At 31.9% G+C, this 24,450-nt stretch overlaps 1 protein-coding gene and 1 pseudogene across 1 annotated transcript; one reads left to right on the top strand and one right to left on the bottom strand.

Annotated features, from left to right (window-relative positions):
• Positions 1 to 771: 771 nt before the first annotated feature.
• LOC126768358 (cytochrome P450 4C1-like) lies at positions 772 to 14,873 on the bottom strand. Its single transcript, XM_050486383.1, has 10 exons — positions 14,738 to 14,873; positions 10,499 to 10,591; positions 9,690 to 9,800; positions 9,360 to 9,481; positions 8,852 to 9,016; positions 3,652 to 3,715; positions 3,365 to 3,575; positions 3,019 to 3,170; positions 2,595 to 2,768; positions 772 to 947 (listed from the first exon to the last, which is right to left on the bottom strand). The coding sequence occupies exons 1-10, from the start codon at positions 14,847 to 14,849 to the stop codon at positions 772 to 774; spliced, it is 1,380 nt and encodes a 459-aa protein (XP_050342340.1). The 5' UTR covers positions 14,850 to 14,873.
• A 3,557-nt stretch (positions 14,874 to 18,430) lies between these two features.
• Positions 18,431 to 22,545, top strand: LOC126768357 (cytochrome P450 4g15-like; annotated as a pseudogene).
• The last annotated feature ends 1,905 nt before the right edge of the window (positions 22,546 to 24,450 follow it).

Here is a 24,450-nt window from a genome sequence, read left to right as displayed (position 1 = left end):
TGCATATGCATTATTATTAAAACAAAACATTTGTGGTTTCGGAAATTAAATGAGTTTAACTTAGAGACGTAGATGAAGCTATGTGAAATGTTATACGCAAAGTAAATGAAGACATCTACAAAATTTTAGTACAAAAATGTTGAATACTGTTTCTATGTCGCTTAGATATCATTAAAAAATAGTTCTGGAGGTTGTTACCTTAATTTATTAAATATTTTAATTAAAATGAGCTCTATTTTGATTAAAAGGAATAAACGGATATCAGGCAGATTACTTCTATTACGTTGAGGCTTTTACAAAGTAAACATTTTTTCATAAAAACCACGAAATAGCTATAAAACCTGTTATATAATAAATAAAAAATGATATTTTAAATCATCATGGAAAATTTCAAGTTAATTGATACATAAATGTCGAAATGGTCACTATCTTTTACTTGATGTGCTCTCCTGAAAAATTGCTATTATTATTGTCCGTATCTACTTTGCTGCCATCGATTTTATGTCTGGATATTGCGAAGTGAACTTTAGTACCTACGAGTACTTAAGCTAGTAATACAGGGAGTACATATAAAACTTTTAAATGAAAAACTTTTAATAGAATTGTTTAAGTAATTTTCATTAAAAATCATATTATATGAAAATTATTACATAACTAAATTTCAATTGTTTCTTAATTCTTTTAAATAATTAAGCATTTTAATGAGCTTTATTTTTTTAATAACGATATAAAATTAACTTATGTAAAACTGATTAGTTATTTTACATTTAATTATCCGCGACTTTCTACTTGAACTGTAAAACCATCAACATGCTTCATCATAACGTCAAAGGAAAGACGAAGTGGATTATTTTTGTCGTATGTGAAATTTGTAGCTGGAGTGAAGCGGTATTGTCGCAGGAGTGTCACCAAGGTTGTAGTTATTGACAGCATCGCATATTGATAACCTGAAATACAATATTAAATTATGCAATATAGATCAAGTAATCCGCGAGGGTCCATAAAATTGGACCATCAAACTGTCCATCTATCACTATAACATTATTAATTATATTGCCTAATTTGCATAATGGAAGCCGAGATAGCCTCAGAACACGTGAATATTAACCGATGACCGTGGGTTTAATCCGGGCAAGCACCACTGAATTCTCATATGCTAAATTTGTTATTATAATTAGTCTCGTGCTTGACGGTGAAGGAAAACATCGTGAGATTACCTACATGTGTCAAATTGCACTGAAATTCTGCCACATGTGTATTCCACCAACCCGGAGCAGCGTAGTGGAATAAGCTCCATAAAACCTGAGAAGGTTTGAAAAGGGAAGGAGGCCTTAGCTCAGCAGTGGTACATTCACAGGCTATTACTGTAATAATAACATAATGGGTTGAGCATTGCAATGTAATCTAAAAAATGACTTTCTTGTCTGTAGTAAATTATAAATAATAATCTATAATAATGTCCTCCAGACCGATTTCGGCCACGGCGGCTAATCACTGCACATTTTATTACGTTAAAATTGGCATATGTATGTGATTCAGCTTACCATTAATTTATTTATTTGAAATTTCAACTTACACACAACATTAAAGGAGAGAATTATTCATTATTTCCTTCAATTAGATATAAAGAAATTTGATTTGGTTCGTAATCTATTTCTCATAACGGATACTTCTGTATTTGACTAAATTTTGAATGAATAGGAAGAAATCATTTTGCTTTCCAATAATCGAGATTTAATTTTAAAACATTCAGAAGAATCAATTAATTCATTTTGGATTAACATTAGATGCAATTATTCAATGATAGCCGAAAAAGATTTAACATGCTAAAACAATTTTTCACATCTTATTTGTGTGAATTTGGATTTTCAGCATTAACTAATATTAAAACTAAAAAAATATTAAGATTGTTTAATGTAAAAGACGATATAACTATAACATTGTCATTTTTACGACCAAATATAAATGAAATTATCAATAAAACATCAAGCTCAATTACTCGCATTTTTAATGTATTCTTATTATTAACTTGTAATTAATCCCTTAATAAACATACTGTTGTTTTTGTAGTACATGTTATATTATTTCGCGAATTTTAAATTATTATCATAAACTATTTTACGCAGTTTTATATGTAAGTAAATAATTTTTAAACTTATATATTTCTTTGTATGCCGCACATTTTAAAATCGTTAAAAGTGTGCCGCAACAAAAAAAAGGTTAAGAATAACTGCGCTAGAGCAACAAGGCAGGCAGTAGTAAATTATTTGTTATATTAACAAATACGACGGCTTACAAGGCTACTGATGCCGATTTGAACCCGTCCTGCGTTCAAATCCCAGTGCGGGCGGCAGTCAAATCTTATCAGTATTTTTTTGTGTCAAGAAAAGTTGCAGCTAAGCTCAGTACTGAAGTTAGCAGTAGTAAAGTTGACAGTATTTCACTTAGTTAAATATAATTAGCATGTTTCAAAGACATTCTGTATTTGTACTCTTACTACTTAGCACAAGATATTTTAGGTACTTACCAGTGCAATGCCGCTGGCGATGACGAATGTGTACCATATGATTAAGTTATTTTAGCAATTTTCTTACCAACACAGTTCCGCGGGCCATGACTGAATGGCATAAAAGCATTTGGTATTTGTCCAGACATAAAACGATCAGGATTAAAATCATTCACATCTTCTCCCCAGTGCTGAGGATTGTGGTGTATGCCCCAGATGCTGATAGCTACGTTACTACCTTCTGGTAAAATTATACCCGTAGCTAGGAACAAAAAGTGTTTATTATTCAAGTATTTATTAAATGTTTATGTGTATGTTTTAAGCTTAATTTTTTTTTTATCTTAAGCCGATTATTTTTTTTAAATATTTTTTATGGAATTCAAGACGCTGTACCCTGTCAGTAAAAGTGAACAAATCAAGCAATTTACGTAAGTACTATTAAATTTTGTACTATTATTAAACTTATTAAATTGACAGGCGCCAATACCAATTGTAATAATGAGTAAACTTACGTAGTTTTAAATCTTGCTTACAATATCTTGTAATAAGGGGAATAGGTGGATAAAGTCGCAGTGTTTCGTTTATGACTGCTTTCATATATTTTAATTTGAACAGATCTTCCATCTGAAGAGGCTTTTCTGAATCGCTTAAAGCTTCTTGAATTCTAAAAGTCATTACCCGTTTAATTAATGTGGAAAATAATTATAATATAAAAAACTATTAATAATTATACCCATAAAATATTTGTTTGATTTAATAAGTAGTAACATTTTTAATTATCTAATATTTAATAATATAATCAATAATCAGTGACAGACAATATGATAAATGTCTCTTAATTACATTATTTATACGTACTCTTTGTAAACTCTTTCTTGTACATCTGAATATTGGGAAAGTAATAAAATTGTGAAGCAAATTCCTACTGTTGATGTATCAGTACCCGCCAACGCAAGAACAAGTGTCTCTTCCCGTAATTCTTCGAGTGTATACGCTTTATCAGTATTCTTAGAACTCTCTATCATTAACTCTAAGAATGATTTAACATCAACTTTGATTTTATTTGTAGCTGAAAAATAGATTTTTTTAATTTAATTTTTAATAAAATTAAAATAATTATAAGAGTGTTTTATGAATGATCGTACGGTTATAAACTTCCGCTTCAATTCCATCTCTTTCTTCAATCAGTGCTTTCGTTTTACAAATAAGCTGAAAAAAGAGTTAGTTATTTCGAATTAGTCACACGTTGTCATTACTAAACTATAACAAATGGAAGCTAAAGTAAAGGTAAAAAGGCCTAAGATTTACATATTACGTACGAGTTTTCTAATTACTCTGGTATATTATTTACTACAAACAGTTCCTGATTAATATATATCTTTATTTATAATACAATCCTAAGGATAAACTTCCGAAAGACGTATACCGCCGATGAATCTAAAGTTTGGTATAATAACGTATGACCTCCTAATCACGAATAACATAAGACAATGTATGCTGGGTTTTGTTAAATATATTATAATTCCGACAAACAAGAAGTGTATATTTATCGTTAATGTAACTTTTTTCCTACTAAATAAGTTATATCCAATTATCAGTTCAGTTGGTTCGCGATCGCCGAGGGCATAACGTTAGCGTAACATATTCATCACAAAATAATCGTTTTAAAATAAATTAAGTGCAGGACAGTTAACAGTTAGTGATATATTACTAATTATATTTAGTTATAATGAAGAAGTTGGAATAAACACTATTTGCTACATGCAATTAGGAATTCATTCAGATAATAGAACTATAAATTATCTACAGTGGATAAATAAGTGAAGTGTTATCATATTATTTATAAAACTACCTTCACATATTATAAATCGTAGATTTCTTCTATAAGAAGCTTAATTTCAGAACGTTAAATGTGTTGACAGTGGTGGAGTAATAAGGAGTCTGTTTGAATCGAATCGGGCGAAATGGATCTGCCCTTCTTGCGTAGTAAGCAGCCAAAGATAGACAATACGAACACACCAGGTTAAATTAAAAACTGCCAACAGCAGCTTGCTGAAACAATCTCTGTTATGCCTCAGCAATCAGTTGCGGCTAACTTGAATGAAAATGTCATCATTGATGTGATGCGGAATTTGCGCCGAGAAATGAAAAGCACTTTGAGAATTAGCGAGCAAGTCTAAATAAGTTCTTTCACTACGAAAAGAAGTCGACGACCTGACGATATCTATGCAATTCTTATCTGATACTGATGACGCTCAGATACAGCTAAACGACGAAACTAAATAATCTCTTTCCAATCTCAACATTGAAAACAGCACCTTACAATCTCTAATGATTTAACTAAATAGGAAGATAAATTAAACTTGAAAAACAAGCCAGAGACTGCAACGTTGCGGTACAATGTATCCCGGAAAACATAAACGAGAATATTTTTGCAATCATCCAAAAAATGGCCACAGTAATCTTATATGACTTGCCAGAAGAGAACATACTTAACTTCCACAAAGTTTCTACGGTGGATAAACAATCCCAACGTCCACGAAGCATTGTCATTAAATTAGCCAGTCCAAGATTAAGAGATGACTTCCTTGCATCAGTAAAACGCTATAATAAGAAACATGCACGGGAAAAGTTAAACAAATCTGACTTGGGATTTGCCAGACTGGTGGTTAAAGAGAAGAAATACGAATTCGTGTGGATCAGAAATTGTCGAATATTTGTCCGGAAAAATAAGAAATCATCAGCATTGTGGATAAAGACTACTGAAACTTTAAATAGCTTAAAGTAGTATTTTAGTATTTGTTTTTTTTTTTATCTATTATAAGAATACCCCAGTAAAACAATCCTTTACATTTACTTTTAACATTTTATTCTCTTCCACACGTAACTTGTTATGTAATTTAATACTAGATAATATTTTACAATTCTATCAATTTCACAACTTTTATTGGAATTCCCGCAATCATCCTGACAACCATCGAACGAGTCAATCCTGAGTTTTATTTCTTTTTTATATATCGCGTAGTTTTTTTCGCTCAATAATTTCCAATCAGTGTTAATTTAATTAAAAATATTACCCTTATTTTCTAAAAATCTCAAAATAATTATTAAAAATCAGTAAAACCTTACACAATGCATGTAGTTAAATTGTTACTATATAAAATACGCATTAGAGGTTTTTTATCAGAATGTGCGAGGTCTCAGGACCAATAAAGAGGCAATTTATACAGCGGTGCTATATCATAACTATGATATAATAATACTTACTGAGACATGGTTAAACAATACGGTTTTCGATATTGAAATATTTGATATTCGTTACATTTAATACAGCCGAGATCGCAGTATATGCCCAATTTCTAGCCATAAGAGGGACGGCGGCGGAGTAGCTATAGCTATTAGTAAAAAAGTGGAGTCCATAAGAAAATATAATTGGGAATAAAAATGTAAGGATTTATGGATATCGATTAAAGTAAATAATTATATATATATATGCGGTATTTATGTCCCGCCACCTGTATTAGAAGATTACTTAAAATGCCTTTTTAAAAATGTTAATTACGTTTGTAACAATAAAATTACTCCTAACTCTCGTATGCTCATTAAAGGAAATTAACTAGTATAACTTGGGTAATGAACAGTGACGGCAACGACTTCATACCCGATCGACATAGTAATACCGTAGATAGTATTTTTCTAGAAAACATTGCTTTTAATAATTTCAAACAATATAATTATATTACGAACGTAAGCGATCGTATCTTAGATCTAGTTTAATCTAATGGTCAAAATTTTATAAAAGTTCATAACTCACCAAATGCCTTAGTTTCAATAGATAGCCATCAATCACCGCTGGAACTTACATTAGAAATTACGAAAAATCACTTTATAAAACCTTCTCGTACAGTCTACCTAAATTTATTTTTGTGCGACTACGAGAATGTATATAATAAATTAGATCAAATAAATTGGCCATTATTATTAACAAATAGGAATTCCGTTGATGAAAAACTAAATATTTTCTACAAGATGTCCATGCCTATTATTTATAAACACACACCCATGTGCAAACCACGCGTCCATCATTATCTGATATGGTACACAGCTCCTCTAATACGGGCACTACTAAAGGCAAAAGACCATCCTAAAAGCAAGATATATAAAAATTCAATGGATAAATTTACTTACGAGTTGTTGCGGGATCGTTGCACAATGATGATTAAAAATTTCTATGATAGTTTTTAAAACGCGTAGCAGATAGTATTCGAAATGATCCTACATATTTCGGGAACTTTTTAAACGACAAAAAAAATGGCACTAAATGTATACCAAACGAAATGTTTCTATATGACTACGTAGCCAAAGGAGGGAAAGATATATGCAACGCTTTTGTTAAATATTTCGCATCGGTGTACATAAAAAGCATAAATTATGAGGTAGAAAATAATTCTTCCACGTTAATTTTGAACAATCGAACTCAATCTCGGAATTTGGATGCACCATTTAATAATTGTAAGCTTACTGAAGATGAAGTTTTTAAACATCTTTCTACCTCAGATCCACTTAAGGTCCAGATTATCTAACTAAAATGCGCTAAGAAATTGGTCGCACCACTAAATATTTCCAGCTAAATGGAAAATTGCTCATGTAACTTCGATACATAAGTCTAGAAATTCGAAAGATATTACAAACTATAGGCCTATATCTATTTTATCCGTCTGTGGAAAGATTTTGAAAAGCCTTGCACAAAAAAATCTATTATTATATAGCACCTTCCCTAGTTTTAAATCAGCATGGATTTCGCCCTCATAAATCTACAGCTTCTAATTTAGTTTATTACGTTTCAGATATAACTGAGTCAGACGATGTTACTGGTGAAGTACATGCAATTTACACAGACTTTCGTAAAGCTTCCGATCTGGTCAATCATTAAAAAAAAAAAACAAAAATTTTATTAAATGATGTCGAAGCTTTACAACTTGACCTCGATACCGTTTATTCGTGGTGCACAAAAAATGTCTATGTCTTTGAATATTGAAAAGTGTTTTACATAAAATTTACTAGGAAGAAGTCGCCGTTGTACTGTAGCTATAAAATAAACAATATACTCTTAAAAGAAGTTTCTAGTATTAGAAATCTGAGAGTTATCATATATTCTGCTATAAGCTTTCGACAACATATTGAGCATATTACATCTAAGGCGTCTAAGATGTGAGGTCTAGTTTATAGGCTAATGAAAATATAATCATCATATTATCATGCTTTGTCAATTCTTGTAAATAATAGTATTGTGCGTAGTATCCTTGAAACCGTGATGGCCAAGTGGTTAGAACGCGTCAATCTTAACCGAAGATCGTGGGTTCAAACCCGGGCAAGCACCACTAAATATTCATGTGCTTAATTTGTGTTTATAATTCATCTCGTGCTTGACGGTAAAGAAAAACATCCTGAGCCCACCTGCATGTGTCTAATTTCATTGAAATTCTACCACATGTGTATTCTACCAACCAGCATTGGAGCATCGTGGTGGAATAAACTCTAAAATCTTCTCCTCAAAAGGGAAAGGAGGCCTTAGTCTAGCAGTGGGACATTAACAGGCTGTTACTGTTACTGTAGTATCCTTGAGTCTTGTAGCACTGCTTGGAGTCCAGGATACCAAGTTTACTTCGACAAAATAGAACGAATCACCTATCTTCACAGACTTTAAATGTTGCCAGCTGTCCACATACGAATCTCGTCTTACTTATTATAATATGAGGTTACTCAAGGAGCGTAGAAAGGTTGGAGTTATAATTTTTCTGTCTAAATTAATAAATGGCCTAATTGATGCACCTGAACTGCTCGAGCGTTTCGCAGTCCCTCGTGACGGTAGCCGCTTACAGAATCGCAAGACGTTTTGTTTGCCTCATACAAGACGCAATCTTGGTCAGCATTGTCCGCTGTATTTAATACTATCTTTTGCTAACTGTTTTTTACTATAGATATCTTCAACGATAACATCAGGACCATTAAAAAGAAAATGTTTACACAAATCGGTTAATTTTTAGTTTTATTTTTATATTATTTATTTACTTTTTAGTTCAGTTTAATTTTGTTTTACTTTAAAGTTATTAATTTTTATTTTGTTGGTGATAGTTTTTATTAAATGTCTGTTTTTTATGTTTGTTCTAATATTACGCTGTAGTTATTAACGAATGTTTTTTTTTTGTTTTTTTTTTAGCCTTCATACACTTATGTAATGTCAACATCCAGAATACTCAGTAAATATTTTCAGTTAAATGTGTATGTCATTGTTGATTGTATAACTGTAGTCAGTTTTGTAGACTAAATTAAAAAAAGACTTACGTCATTCACGAAGTCATGTATTATTTTCTTCGTATGCTCTTGTCTTATATACACGGGCAATAATTGGTAAAGAACATCAACATGTAACCAAGGTTGACATAAGCGAGCAGCGACATTTTTTAAGTTTTCTACGAAAGCATTGAAGAATGGATGATCAGGTTGCCGCTGCACACCAACGTTCACACCAAATGTTGTCTCTAATAAAATACATATTATGTTTAATATACTCTGAAAACGTAGCCATTTCAAATTTTTTGCTTTCACTTCTTCAGCAACATTGTCATCAATATTTTTATGTCATGAAGATTTGAAACAAACAAGCCATTTGTCAATTAGATTGTTTACAGTTTGAAAAATACATACCATCGCTATAAAAAAGATACATATTATAGGACATATTATATTAAAAATTTTAAAGGACAAGAATAATCATAAAAAATATACCACAAATCGAATCCAATGCATAACGACTGATATAATCCCAACATGAGACATTTCCTTTTCCAACTTTAGATTCGAGTTGTTTAACTACAATCTTAGCATGTGTCTCAAAAACTGTCACATATTTGCTTACATATCTTGGAGCAAATGATGGCGCTAAAATTTTGCGCCTACGATGCCAAATATCAACTGAAATGAAAATCATAACTATTGTATGTATTTTATATATTGGCATGTTTAAAGCACTTACATATATTAAGAGTACAATTATTATATTTATTAGTCTTCATTCTATATTATAATTTTTCCAAGTTATCGATTACGAATTAAAATTTTACCTTCTTAACCTTTATATATCTAAATGTATGTTGTTTTTAAATAATAAATGATAATATACCAGGCGCGAATACTAATCCGTTGCCGATGAGATACTTTGAGAATCTGTGCATAAAGTTTTTATTTAATGTTGACCTTAATACTACAATTGCTTGGTCTGCATCCATTATTCCTGAAAAAGATTAACTTTAAATTAAGAAAAAAAATATGGAGCGGCTTGCACAAGTACAAAACAGACTATATTAATGTATGGTTATAACAAAATACTTTGCATCAACTTTATTTAATGTATTTGCCAATTAGATATAGTATTATAAATAATATATGTAATATAAATAATATATGTAATATAAATAAATGCTCAACATATGTATATGTACAACTACATATTCAAATGTTAATTCAATTAGAAATATGTATAACCTTTGTTTTATCAAATATGGGCAACCCATCATTTGATAATTTATATCAGAACCATCCATAGACATTGGGAAAGCCACAAACATTGATATCAGCTTGGAGATGGTTTTGCGTTTATAGTAGTGCACCGTCATCAAATAAATAAATAAAGTAACTATTTTAATTTTTTTGTTTTTATAGGTCATTAATATACTTAACATATATGCATAACTAAAGGGCATAACTAAATTATGCCTGTCAAAACGTGTTAAATTTTGACTACGCCTGCCAGCGTAAGCAAAAAATAAAACATTAATAATCTGCTTACATAGTTACACGCATAATTTTAACTTACTACTTATTAACTAAATTCGTTGTCACGTAACCTAAAATAACTTAAAATTTAGTCATATACTTGACAACTGAATACATGGAAATCAAACTTACCACCAAGTAAATATTTTAACTTACCAACAAAAAAAATGTTACCTAACCAAAAACTTATCGCATTATGCGTTCTTTTGAAACCTTGTACCGATAAATTCATAAAAACTTTCATCAAATCTGAAATAAAAGAAAAGTAACTTTAAGTATTTGGTTTCGATTTAAAGAACTTTATTTCTCATTAAGACATTAGACACTTACAAAAGAACAATATATATAATTAGTCAATTGTATTTGCTATTCACACAGTACAAGTACAAAAAAAGGTAAAGAATACAAAATTAGTTGAATTATTCGTTAATAACTAAGAAGCAAGTTCATTGTTTTAATGCACTGGTCCAAGTTAAAAGAGTTCTTACAGTGTTTTATTATTATAAATTAAGGTCAATATTTTTTTTTAAACTGTTGAGAGAACTTGCTTCTTTTATATATTTCGGAAGTTTATTCTATGATTTTTTTATATGGCCTATCTGATGGTAATTGGTCTTGTAAGAAATGTTAACCATCGCTTACATCACCAATGCCCCACCAACCTTGAAAACTAAAATGTTATGTCCCTTGTGGCTTTAATTACCCTGGCTCACTCCCCCTTTAAACCGGAACACAACAATACCAAGTACTGCTGTTTTGCGGTAGAATATCTGATGAGTGGGTGGTATCTATCCACGCAGTTGGATATAGTTAATACTGTAAAATGAGTAAAGCGTACCAACAATTTTTTATCAAACTCAGGTTAAACAAACCTATTCAACTCACTGAAAACTTTATATATAATTAATAATCGAAGCACCTTTTTGTAAACGGTAATAGGACTTTGTGCAAGCTCGTCTGGGTAGGTATTACCCACTCATCAGATATTCTACAACTAAACAGAAATACTTAGTATGATTGCGTTCCGGTTTGAAGAATGAATGAGCGATCCAGTGAAACTACAGGCACAAAGGACATAACATCTTCGTCCCCAAGACTGGTGGCGCATTAGTAAGGAATGGTTAATAATTCTCACATCGCCAATGTCTAAGGACGGTGGTGATCACTTAATATTAGGTGGTTTGCCCGTCCGGCTACCTAAAACATTAATAATAATACTAATAAATTTTATTTACACCCAAAAACATGTACACAATTTTTGTTGACAGTTTTATCTAAATCTAGGGTTTTTACATAAGCAGCATAGGTGGACCTCTGACTCCAAAACTACTATAAATTCTAATATCAGAGTCAGCGATTCTGATATAACAATTTATATTTACACATATTATTTACATAAAAAAAACGTTTGTTGTATTTTTGGGGCTAAAATTACTAAGTTACTCGCAGAGCTCACTCTAGAGTATAACAGTTCTCACTAAAATCAGTGCTGACCATGTTCAACGGCAGGGACTTTTGATTGTCATAAAGCACACTTTAAGAGAGAACTATACTTTCGAATTCGAATGATATATTCTCACGGATGGTATTCTTGGAAGACTGCCTCGTTGGTCTAGTGACTTGATCTAAGGCCGCAGACTTGGAGGTACTGGGTTCAATTCCCAGGTCGGGCTAGTAAAAAGTTATTGGGTTTTTCTGTCTGAAAATTCTCAGTACCAGCCCGGAGTCTGGAAGTAGGTAGTGTGTATACCCCCGTGCCTCGGAAAGCACGTAAAGCCGTTGGTCCTGCGCCGGAACTCTTTCCGGTCGTGTTGGATTGTCATCCCATCGCATTATGAGAGTTAGGGAATAGAGAGTGAACCTGTGTTTGCGCATGCACCTGTGCATTATATCTCCTGCGTAGTTGGCTTATCTCTCTTGAGATTGGCCACCGTGGCTGAAATCGGTCTGTAAGACTCCTCGAGCACATTCTAAAATAAATCTGTAGTAATTGAGGGCCATGTTGAGATAAAGCTTCAAGACTATCAATTACGTGGTGCACATGGCAATAATGGAATACGTTTCCTTTAGACAAACTTCACTAACATAGTGAAGTTCAAGACATTGTGTATTTTGCATTTCGTTATTTGGACCCAGAACTACGTGAATGATGTTTTTCAGCAAATGTGTACATACGACCGTTCTAACACTTCAAACTAAAACTAAAAAATTGCCCGTTTGGGTGGTATTTTTGAATACTTTTAAATACATAAACGTATATACGTATATAAATTCTATCAAGAAACACAAATAGTAAATTTCAAGCAGATCGAACTATTTAATATTTTATTTTTATACTTTTACTAATGTTTCAACCCGAAACTGGTTTGAATTTCTAAAAACGACGAAATACGTATGCATTTATTTTTTCTCAGTAGCTTTAATATTTTACCCTCTTAGGGTTTTCAAAAACACTGATACACATATTTATTTATATATAACCAAAAGTGTATTGTTGTATATGAAACTTCATGCCTTCTAAATTTAAAAATGATGGGTTTTTCTACAATCGTTCCCTTATTTTATCCCTATAGGGGTGCAATTTCTAGAAATCTTTCTTTAATGGGTGTTTCCATCATAAAATGTATCAAATGCCAAAATTTTAAGCTTCTAACCCTGTGGTTTAGGCTCTGCATTGATGAATCAGTCAGGAATACACAAATTATGATCATATGTAGATATTAGACTAGCAGACAGACAGACAAACAAACATAAAAAAATGATTGTTTTGGTTTTGGTATATCGCAAATAGGCAACCTACCTTTAAAAGAGGCAGTTATTTTGAAATCACAGACAGACACTTCAATTTTATTTATTTGATATAGATTATGTAATATGAGGTGACACGATATAGTGACAATTTCTTAGTGGAATTGACCACCAGGTGTATTTTCTATTCTCTAATTTATTTGCTTTAATTCCATTCAACGAACGCGTGATAAGACGTAGGACTAAATGTTTTACTCGCTTTTTGTTAATAGCTAGCTTAACTCTACATAAATACTGGTAAAAGTTAAAATGCCTTCATAGTAAAAAAGAGGTTCTATTCCAATGTAGAAATTGAGCGCGTGTTTTTATATACTATTATAATATTCTTCAGACAGTTTACGGTACACAGTGTACAGCATGTACGTTTCAATAAAATGCATCCATATTAATTGACTGTTTTATGAAAAATATAGATATAGATAGATAAACAAATCAATTGGTCTTTTAATAAATTAATATATTTAAATAATGCAAAATTAAATACACATGATACACTAGTTATGATAGTACTTAGGTATTAAGACAGTTAACTTTTTAAATACATAGTACAAGGCGATGTGCTCCTTCGTTTAATCTTATAATATTGCGTATGACAGATTATAAAACGTATTCTATTCCATCATTTTAACATTTAATAAGACTGATTATGCCATAAGATAAACATATAAATAACATTTATATACTCAAATTATAGTTATTATTTTTATGTATTTTATGCTCGCATTTAAGCTTATCATCTAAGGATAACTTATAGTAATAATAATATTGGTACCCATTGATATTTATGGTTGATGACAATAAACAGCAACTAAAATAAAAGTAAACAACCTTTTCAAATCAAACTAATTTAAATGCGCTAAAAAGAATAAAATAAGCTTTTCCTGTAAGACCTTTACTATCAACTTATAACGTCATTATATTACACAATTTATATGATAAGAAGCTTGTCACGAGATTTTACTTAATTAGAAAATTTTAAAAATAAAAATCAATTAGATCAAGTTATTTATTATTATTAATTTACTTGTTTTATCTACACAGGTAAATCTCAAAAGGGAAAAAATAATGGCTGCAGTCACTCGTGAGGGGAGTTGCCCCGTTGAAGAGATTAGGTGCGGAAAGGTGTCACGCGGAACCGGATACATAGGTATAGCTAGTGTTATATGTCCGATAGCTGTGCGAAAAAACTGTCCGACGGCGGTCGTCTACTGGTCAAGTGGAGCTCCGCGAGGGTGTACGTGTTAGAGCAGCGTCCTCTGGGCTGCTTCAAGTGCAGTTGATTTATGTTTTTGACAGGCGGACGAGGAAATAGGACACCTGATGGTAAGTGGCACCAACGCTATGAGCGTGACATTGGCAATGTAAGAAATAATAACCATTCCTTACATAGCCAATGCGCTACCAACCTTGGGAACTGGGATGTTATATCCCTTGTGCCTGTAGTTACACTGACTCACTTACCCTTCAAACCGGAACGCAACAATACTAAGTATTGCTGATGATGATGATATCTAATAAGTGGGTGGTACCCACCAGTAAATAAATTTATACATCAGTAAAATACAGACATTGTTCAATATTACCTACCTTCATTATTTCCTAAAAAGCTAATTGCATTTCCGATAATAGGAAAATACTTCCAATCATTTCCAAGTTGCTGGTGTAATTTTACGAATTTATTTGGCTTCCATCGATCCATTATCAGCAAAATTATGACAATCACTATTAATAATTGCACAAACATTATTTATCCACAACTAACTTGACTCAAATGTATTTTTGTCGCTCGAAACTTGCATTATATATGGATTTTCAACCTTGCTATCGCCAATACGAACTTAAATTGTCCGTATTTATGCCAAAAGGAACCACACGACAATTTAGGATTTTTTGTTCTATTGAATAAAATACATTTAAAAATGATCCCCAAAAAGATCCCCGTGATTTGCCTTTTTTTTTATATTCGCCGGGAGGGCAAATGACTCTACTCCACCTGATGGTAAGTGGTAGTAGAGTCTAAACGCGACCACGGCCAGTACAGACGGGAAAAACGTTTTGCACTAGCCGCCTTCGCCTTGCCGGCCCGCAAGATGCCTCTTCACGCCTCGTTTGAAGGAACCCGGGTTGTAAGAGGAGGGGAACACGTGAGCTGGTAAGGAATTCCATTTTTTGGAAGTGCGACAAAGAAAGGAGTTGCCAAATCTCTTTGTTCGCGATGGAATTGATGTCACAGTTAGGTGGTCACATCGAAAACCAGCTCGCGTGGACTTAAGAAGGAAGATGGAAGCAGGAATTAGAGAGAATAATTCCTCAGAGCACTCGCCGTGATACAGTCGATAGAAAGCGCTCAGTGCTGCTATCTCACGACGCAATTGTAAAGGTTCAAGGGTGTTTGTGACCTTTGCGTCGCCAATAATGCGTACGGCACGTCGCTGCAACCGGTCCAAGGCCTCAAGTAGGTACTTAGCGGAGCCATCCCAAAGGTGCGAGCAATATTCCACGCAAGACCGTACCTGTGTTTTGTACAGCAGGCACAGTGGTTGTGGCGTGAAAAAGCGCCGCACCTTGTTCAGAACTCCGAGTTTCCGTGAAGCTGTTTTTATAACAGCCTCGATGTAATCTCTTGGACTAAGGTCGCAGCGAACGTCAATCCCCAGCATGGCGATTTTGCTTTGCATCACCAGCGGAGTACCACAGAGGGAGGGAAGAGGGGAAAATGTTGACTTTTTCGCCTCGGAAACTATTAATACAAAAAGTAGAATGGAACCAAAATCAAAAGTACACTTAGTGCAAAATCGACCTATTGGGTCAAGGGATTGAGGGACGAATGTTCAAAGAAATAAACATATACTTGGTTCCGTTATACGTTATGGAAAATATGTATTATTAGTATGAAGTATGTACGTATGTAACTGGTATGTACATATCCGCTAAAAACTACTTTCACATACCTCTGGGTACAAATAACAAAATTCAAAATAAACAATGTGTTAATATCAATATCTCATATTGAGGGAGGTGCAAGTAATACTTTTTTTAAAACGAACTTCACTATGTTAGTGAAGTTTGTATAAAGAAAACTTATTTCATTATTGGCATGTGCACCACTTAATTGATAGTCTCGAAGCTTTAGCTGAACATGACTCTCTTAAAGTGTGCTTCCCTTGACAATCAAAAATCCCATTGCCTGTCGTTGAACATAGCCGGCACTGAATTTTAGTGCAAACTGTTATTACATGGGCAGTTTTTATGTTGCATGCTCCAGAGTGAGCTCTGCGAGTAACTTAGTAATTTTAGCCCCAAAAGGAAATACAGCAAACTTTTTATCTAAAAACCCTAGATTTAGATAAAACTGAATCTTAAATTGTATACATATTTTTGGGTGTAAATAAGATTTATTATTATTATGTATGTAATAGGTAGCCGGATGGGCAAATGGGCCACCTGATGTTAAGTGATCGCCACCGTCCTTAGACATTTAGGCGATGTAAGGAATATTTACCATTTCTTACATCGCTAATGCGCCACCAACCTTGGGAACGAAGATGTTATGTTCTTTGTGCCTGTAATGTAACTACATTGGCTTACTCATTCATCCTTTAAACCGGAACGCAACCATACTAAGTATTGCTGTTTGGCTGTAGAATATCAGATGAGTGGGTGGTACCTACCGAAACGGGCTTGCACAAAGCCCTACCACCGTTTACAAAGAGGTGCTTCGATTATTAATTATAAATAAAGTTTTCTCAACGCCACTATATTATATAGTAATTTATTTTATTTTAAGAGATACTACAGGGATTCACAGTACTCAATAATAATCAATCTAAAAATAAAAAATATATCTTACCTTACTGTTTTCTGACCAGAGTGACATTACATGCTTCTTACTTTATAATCACAGACGTCCAAACTATCGTTTATTCTTTCATTATACTTAAGTGCGAGCGAAGCCGCGGGCAACAGCTAGCTCATAATAAAATTAATACCAATTGGTTTTTGTTAATCTACAGTAGATTAACAAAAACCATTTGGTATTATTATTTTCCTGTTTGTGTGGAATTGTCTTTTTTTTTGTTATTTCTATATTTTCTTGTATCTTTGAAATGTTCGAGTAAATTGTCCATTCAGTATCCGTTTTTTTTTACGCGTTTTGCGTTTATTATAATTTGGTTGCCGCACCGTGTGCCGTTGTCCAAAATACCTATTATTTAATTATTTATAAGTAATGATCTTACACTATTGATGCATGCTAAATATTGAAATAATAATTAATACTAAATCCCAGTTAATAACGTAATAAATACGAAACTCGACTATACTCTTAGTTATAAGTACAAAAACTGACATGCTTGGATTAAAAAAAATATTTAGGGTTGTATTCCACTCGTAACATATTCACGTGAAGACCTTATTCACATAAAGACCGGCTGTCATAAATTTTTATTGCTGATTCTTACATTGCAGACACTATAAGTAAGGGTTCCTAATAGAATGAATTAATTGAAAAATTATAATAAAATGATAAAAAAATCTAGTTTCTTACTTATTCCTTTCACTCTATTCTCGTGGTATTCACCCAACTACCTATCTGAATGCCAAATTTAAACTTTCTAGGTCATTTGAAACTTGATTAAATTTTTTATCTATAGGTCAGTCAGTGATAAAAATGACGATGTTTGGACGTTAATAACTAAATAACGGTTTGATATGAAATTTTGAGCACATATAAATCTCGCAATACACGAGCCAAATTTGATATGCTTATATAAATTAGTTTTTGAGTTATAGGGGAGTCAAAAGTGGCTTCAAATGGTTCGTGTACACACGGTGCTTCTCGCCAGTTCTGTCAGCTTGAACTTGGCTTGACACGCTACCGCATGTCTAAATCTATACATATAAAAAAAAATTGAAGTGTCTGTCTGTGATTTCAAAATAACTGCTTCTTTTAAAGGTTGGTTGACTACTTGCGAATTACCAAAACCAATTTATTTTTTTAATTTTTGTCTGCCTGTTTGTCCAGGCTGATCTCGGAAACGGCTAAAATTACAATTTGAAATAACTGAACTATAAGAAATATTTCGAGGTTTCGTTTTGTCTTTACTTTATCATAATCGGTTGTGTTCTCCAGTTTTAGCCGTTACAAAAAGAGATGGAGGTTTATGACTTTATTTAGAATCATTTTCAGAATTCAGAAAATTAAGTTCTGTTACTTTTAAAGATTCATATCCTTTACCTTACACATCGCGGATTTTAGATAATTTACGTGCTACTAAGCTTATGACAGCAATAGATTTGTCTAAAGCTTTTCTACAAATTCTTTTAGAAGAAACTTTCAGAGAGAAGACTGCCTTCGTAATTCCTGGAAAGGGATTGCTCGAATTTGTTCGTATGTCCTTTGTTTTAATTATTGCTCCTGCAGAACTACAAAGATTAGTAGATAAACTTCTTGGTATAGAATTCGATTCTAATGTATTTGTATATTTAGATGATTCAATATCAATTTCTAGTGATTTTTAAACTCATTTAACTCTTTTATGTAAAATTTATCATAAATTAAAGAAGCTGGTTTAACTATTAATTTGAAAAATTGTGAATTTTGTAAGAACGTTTCCGTTACTTAGGCTATGTTGTTGATAGTAATGGTTTACATACAGATCCTTCTAAGTTAACTGTAATAGAAAATTTTCCTCGTCCTACAACTGTACATTCTGTCTGTCCTACAAGTACGTAGTTTTCTTGGTATGTGTTCATATTATCGTAGATTTGTAGAAAAAATTGTTGATGTTGCTAATTCTTTAACAAATCTTACTCGCAGTGGTAGAAATGAAAACTAATTTATAAACCCTAAACAAGCTTTATTAACTGCTCCTGTAGTAATCAACATGTCCAGATTTTAATAAAACATTTTTTCTATATTTTGATGCTAGCTCATGGTAGTGTATTGTGTCCGAAATATGATAATGATAACCAACATCCGGTTGCATTTTATTCTGGAACATTTAATAAATGTCAAATTAATTACAGTACAACTGAAAAAGAACTTTTTGCTGTATTCGATTCAATCGACCATTTTAGACCCTATATTGAAGGTATTCGTATGGAATTTACTGTGATAACAGATCATGCTTGTTTAAAGTGGTTATTACATTTAAATAATCCAAGCAGACGCTTAGCACGTTGGGCCGCTCGTACATCTCAATTTATTTTTAATAGAATTCATAAAAAAGGGTAACCAAAATACACTATCTGTGGACTGCTTCTCGTGTTTTCATCACTGAGTTTTATGATCCAGTCTTGTTGTATTTGCTATCCCATAGGATTCTAAGAGCGAGGAATAGAGTGGATTCGTGTTTGTGCACACACACATGCACTATAATTGTAAAATTGGGCGAAAAAACTCTTTAGAATGACATCGTTATCACAATTTTATTGCATTCCATATTTAAAAAAATAACGTTACAATACTTTTAAATTGAAAAGTAGTCAGAGCATCACTAGCAAAACACTGATCAAAAGAAGAAGACACGGCATTATTTAATTAATCACTCGCTAACCAACGTTTATAAGTAACTCCAATAGAAAAAATCAATTGTAATTTTATGTCTAGAAATTTCAAAGTGAAATTTAGTACAAAAAATTTGTGATAAAGCGTATACACTCGAAGAATTACGGGAAGAGACACTTGTTCTTGCGTTGGCGGGTACTGATACATCAACAGTAGGAATTTGCTTCACAATTTTATTACTTTCCCAATATTCAGATGTACAAGAAAGAGTTTACAAAGAGTACGTATAAATAATGTAATTAAGAGACATTTATCATATTGTCTGTCACTGATTATTGATTATATTATTAAATATTAGATAATTAAAAAAAGTTAGTACTTATTAAATCAAACAAATATTTTATGGGTATAATTATTAATAGTTTTTTATATTATAATTATTTTCCATTACACACATTTAATTAATTAAACGGGTAATGACTTTTAGAATTCAAGAAGCTTTAAGCGATTCAGAAAAGCCTCTTCAGATGGAAGATCTGTTCAAATTAAAATATATGAAAGCAGTCATAAACGAAACACTGCGACTTTATCCACCTATTCCCCTTATTACAAGATATTGTAAGCAAGATTTAAAACTACGTAAGTTTACTCATTATTACAATTGGTATTGGCGCCTGTTAATTTAATAAGTTTAATAATAGTACAAAATTTAATAGTACTTACGTAAATTGCTTGATTTGTTCACTTTTACTGACAGGGTACAGTGTCTTGAATTCCATAAAAAATATTTAAAAAAAATAATCGGCTTAAGTTAAAAAAAATAAAGCTCTAAACATATACATAAACATTTAATAAATACTTGAATACTAAACACTTTTTGTTCCTTTAGCTACGGGTATAATTTTACCAGAAGGTAGTAACGTAGCTATCAGCATCTGGGGCATACACCACAATCCTCAGCACTGGGGTTCTCCCCAGATGTGAATGATTTTAATCCTGATCGTTTTATGTCTGGACAAATACCAAATGCTTTTATGCCATTCAGTCATGGCCCGCGGAACTGTGTTGGTAAGAAAATTGCTAAAATAACTTAATCATATGGTACACATTCGTCATCGCCAGCTGCATTGCACTGGTAAGTACCTAAAATATCTTGTGCTAAGTAGTAAGAGTACAAATACAGAATGTCTTTGAAACATGCTAATTATATTTAACTAAGTGAAATACTGTCAACTTTACTACTGCTAACTTCAGTACTGAGCTTAGCTGCAACTTTTCTTGACACAAAAAATTACTGATAAGATTTGACTGCCGCCCGCACTGGGATTTGAACGCAGGACGGGTTCAAATCGGCATCAGTAGCCTTGTAAGCCGTCGTATTTGTTAATATAACAAATAATTTACTACTGCCTGCCTTGTTGCTCTAGCGCAGTTATTCTTAACCTTTTTTTTGTTGCGGCACACTTTTAACGATTTTAAAATTTGCGGCATACAAAGAAATATATAAGTTTATTATTTACTTACATATAAAACTGCGTAAAATAGTTTGTGATAATAATTTAAAATTCGCGAAATAATATAACATGTACTACAAAAACAACAGTATGTTTATTAAGGGATTAATTACAAGTTAATAATAAGAATACATTAAAAATGCGAGTAATTGAGCTAGATGTTTTATTGATAATTTCATTTATATTTGGTCGTAAAAATGACAATGTTACAGTTATATCGTCTTTTACATTAAACAATCTTAATATTTTTTTAGTTTTAATATTAGTTAATGCTGAAAATCCAAATTCACACAAATAAGATGTGAAAAATTGTTTTAGCATGTTAAATCTTTTTTGGCTATCATTGAATAATTGCATCTAATGTTAATCCAAAATGAATTAATTGATTCTTCTGAATGTTTTAAAATTAAATCTCGATTATTGGAAAGCAAAATGATTTCTTCCTATTCATTCAAAATTTAGTCAAATACAGAAGTATCCGTTATGAGAAATAGATTACGAACCCAATCAAATTTCTTTATATCTAATTGAAGGAAATAATGAATAATTCTCTCCTTTAATGTTGTGTGTAAGTTGAAATTTCAAATAAATAAATTAAACGTAAGCTGAATCACATACATATGCCAATTTTAACGTAATAAAATTTGCAGTGATTAGCCGCCGTGGCCGAAATCGGTCTGGAGGACATTATTATAGATTATTATTTATAATTTACTACAGACAAGAAATTCATTTTTTAGATTACATTGCAATGCTCAACCCATTATGTTATTATTACAGTAATAGCCTGTGAATGTACCACTGCTGAGCTAAGGCCTCCTTCCCTTTTCAAACCTTCTCAGGTTTTATGGAGCTTATTCCTCTACGCTGCTCCGGGTTGGTGGAATACACATGTGGCAGAATTTCAGTGCAATTTGACACATGTAGGTAATCTCACGATGTTTTCCTTCACCGTCAAGCACGAGACTAATTATAATAACAAATTTAGCACATGAGAATTCAGTGGTGCTTGCCCGGATTAAAACCACGGTCATCGGTTAATATTCACGTGTTCTGAGGCTATCTCGGCTTCCATTATGCAAGTTAGGCAATATAATTAATAATGTTATAGTGATAGATGGACAGTTTGATGGTCCAATTTTATGGACCCTCGCGGATTACTTGATCTATATTGCATAATTTAATATTGTATTTCAGGTTATCAATATGCGATGCTGTCAATAACTACAACCTTGGTGACACTCCTGCGACAATACCGCTTCACTCCAGCTACAAATTTCACATACGACAAAAATAATCCACTTCGTCTTTCCTTTGACGTTATGATGAAGCATGTTGATGGTTTTACAGTTCAAGTAGAAAGTCGCGGATAATTAAATGTAAAATAACTAATCAGTTTTACATAAGTTAATTTTATATCGTTATTAAAAAAATAAAGCTCATTAAAATGCTTAATTATTTAAAAGAATTAAGAAACAATTGAAATTTAGTTATGTAATAATTTTCATATAATATGATTTTTAATGAAAATTACTTAAACAATTCTATTAAAAGTTTTTCATTTAAAAGTTTTATATGTACTCCCTGTACATATGTAGCTTAAGTACTCGTAGGTACTAAAGTTCACTTCGCAATATCCAGACATAAAATCGATGGCAGCAAAGTAGATACGGACAATAATAATAGCAATTTTTCAGGAGAGCACTTCAAGTAAAAAATAGTGACCATTTCGACATTTATGTATCAATTAACTTGAAATTTTCCGTGATGATTTAAAATATCATTTTTTATTTATTATATAACAGGTTTTATAGCTATTTCGTGGTTTTTATGAAAAAATGTTTACTTTGTAAAAGCCTCAACGTAAAAGAAGTCATCTGCCTGATATCCGTTTATTCGTTGTAATAAAAAAATAGAGCTCATTTTAATTAAAATATTTAATAAATTAAGGTAACAACCCCCAGAACTATTTTTTAATGATATCTAAGCGACATAGAAACAGGAACATACAACAGGAACATAACATTTTTGGACTAAAATTTTGTAGATGTCTTCATTTACTTTGCGTATAACATTTCACATAGCTTCATCTACGTCTCAAGTTAAACTCATTTAATTTCCGAAACCACAAATGTTTTGTTTTAATAATAATGCATATGCAACAATACTGTTTTATTCATTATTTATTCATAATAATTATATATTTTTGTTTATGGACAAAACTATTTTAAGTAAATTATACTTTAGATTAACTATAAAAAAAACCATTTTTTTATTAATTAATATAAATAAAGTATAATGCTAACATACGGATGAAAAAATTAATATCACTGTTTTTTAAAAGTATAATCACCCTTGAAATTTACAGAATATCAGGCTATTTTTAATCAATCAGTTAAGTGTTTTTTTTCAGTTAAGTTATTGGTAGCGAGCTGTGCCCGCGGTTCCACCCGTGTATAACTTAAAGAAATCACTAAAAGCGGACTTATAGTATTTCAGTAATTACAACATTTTTAGTTTAATTTTAGTGAGATATTAGTATTTAATGGTTTTCGCCGCACCCAGATCTAGATAGGGCAACATACAATTGGTCATGAGAAAAACTTACAACTCAACAATTATTATCACTTTCAAACTACTTCTAATGGAACAAAAAGAGATCAAAACGTTAACGATGAGGTGCGAATAAACTAAGTTATTATTTAAATTCTGCGTCGTCAACTGCTGTTAATTTTATTACGCTACTGCGTTTGATATTTTTGTAAAAACCATCGTAGGTATCTTGATATAAGCTAATATTTTAATTTATAATTTTAACAAAAAGTGCGATAAATTAACCGCGTACCCGCGTAACCGCGTATGCGCAAGATGTGATAAGTGACTGATGTCTTTGTTTGCGGTTCAATCATCTGTGGATACTCCGAAGTAAAGGCGGAGAAATTCAAATGTCCGTTTTTTAAAATTCGAGTGTAGATGTATTCATTTACGTATCAAAAAATTGTAATTGCTTAGAAAAATTAAAAAACTTTAATACAGACTTGAATATTAGACAGACTTTAATAAGCTTATTTTCGTAAAAAAACATTTTCACAACAATGCAGATGTCCGTATCTACTTTGCTGCCATCGAAATTATAATTGATTTCTTCTATTGTGCTTACTTATAAACGTTGGTAAGTGAGTGATTAGTTAAATAATGCCGTGTCTTCTACTTTTGAATGTCAAATCAATAATGACAAAGTGGAGCCATGCTTAGAACCGTTTATAAGTAAAGCCGTA

This window comes from Nymphalis io, chromosome 5, assembly GCF_905147045.1.
Source record: "Nymphalis io chromosome 5, ilAglIoxx1.1, whole genome shotgun sequence".
Taxonomy (NCBI): Eukaryota; Metazoa; Arthropoda; class Insecta; order Lepidoptera; family Nymphalidae; genus Nymphalis; species Nymphalis io.
The sequence above is the reverse complement of the archived record's forward strand: the minus strand, read 5'-3'. Positions and strand labels throughout refer to the sequence as shown.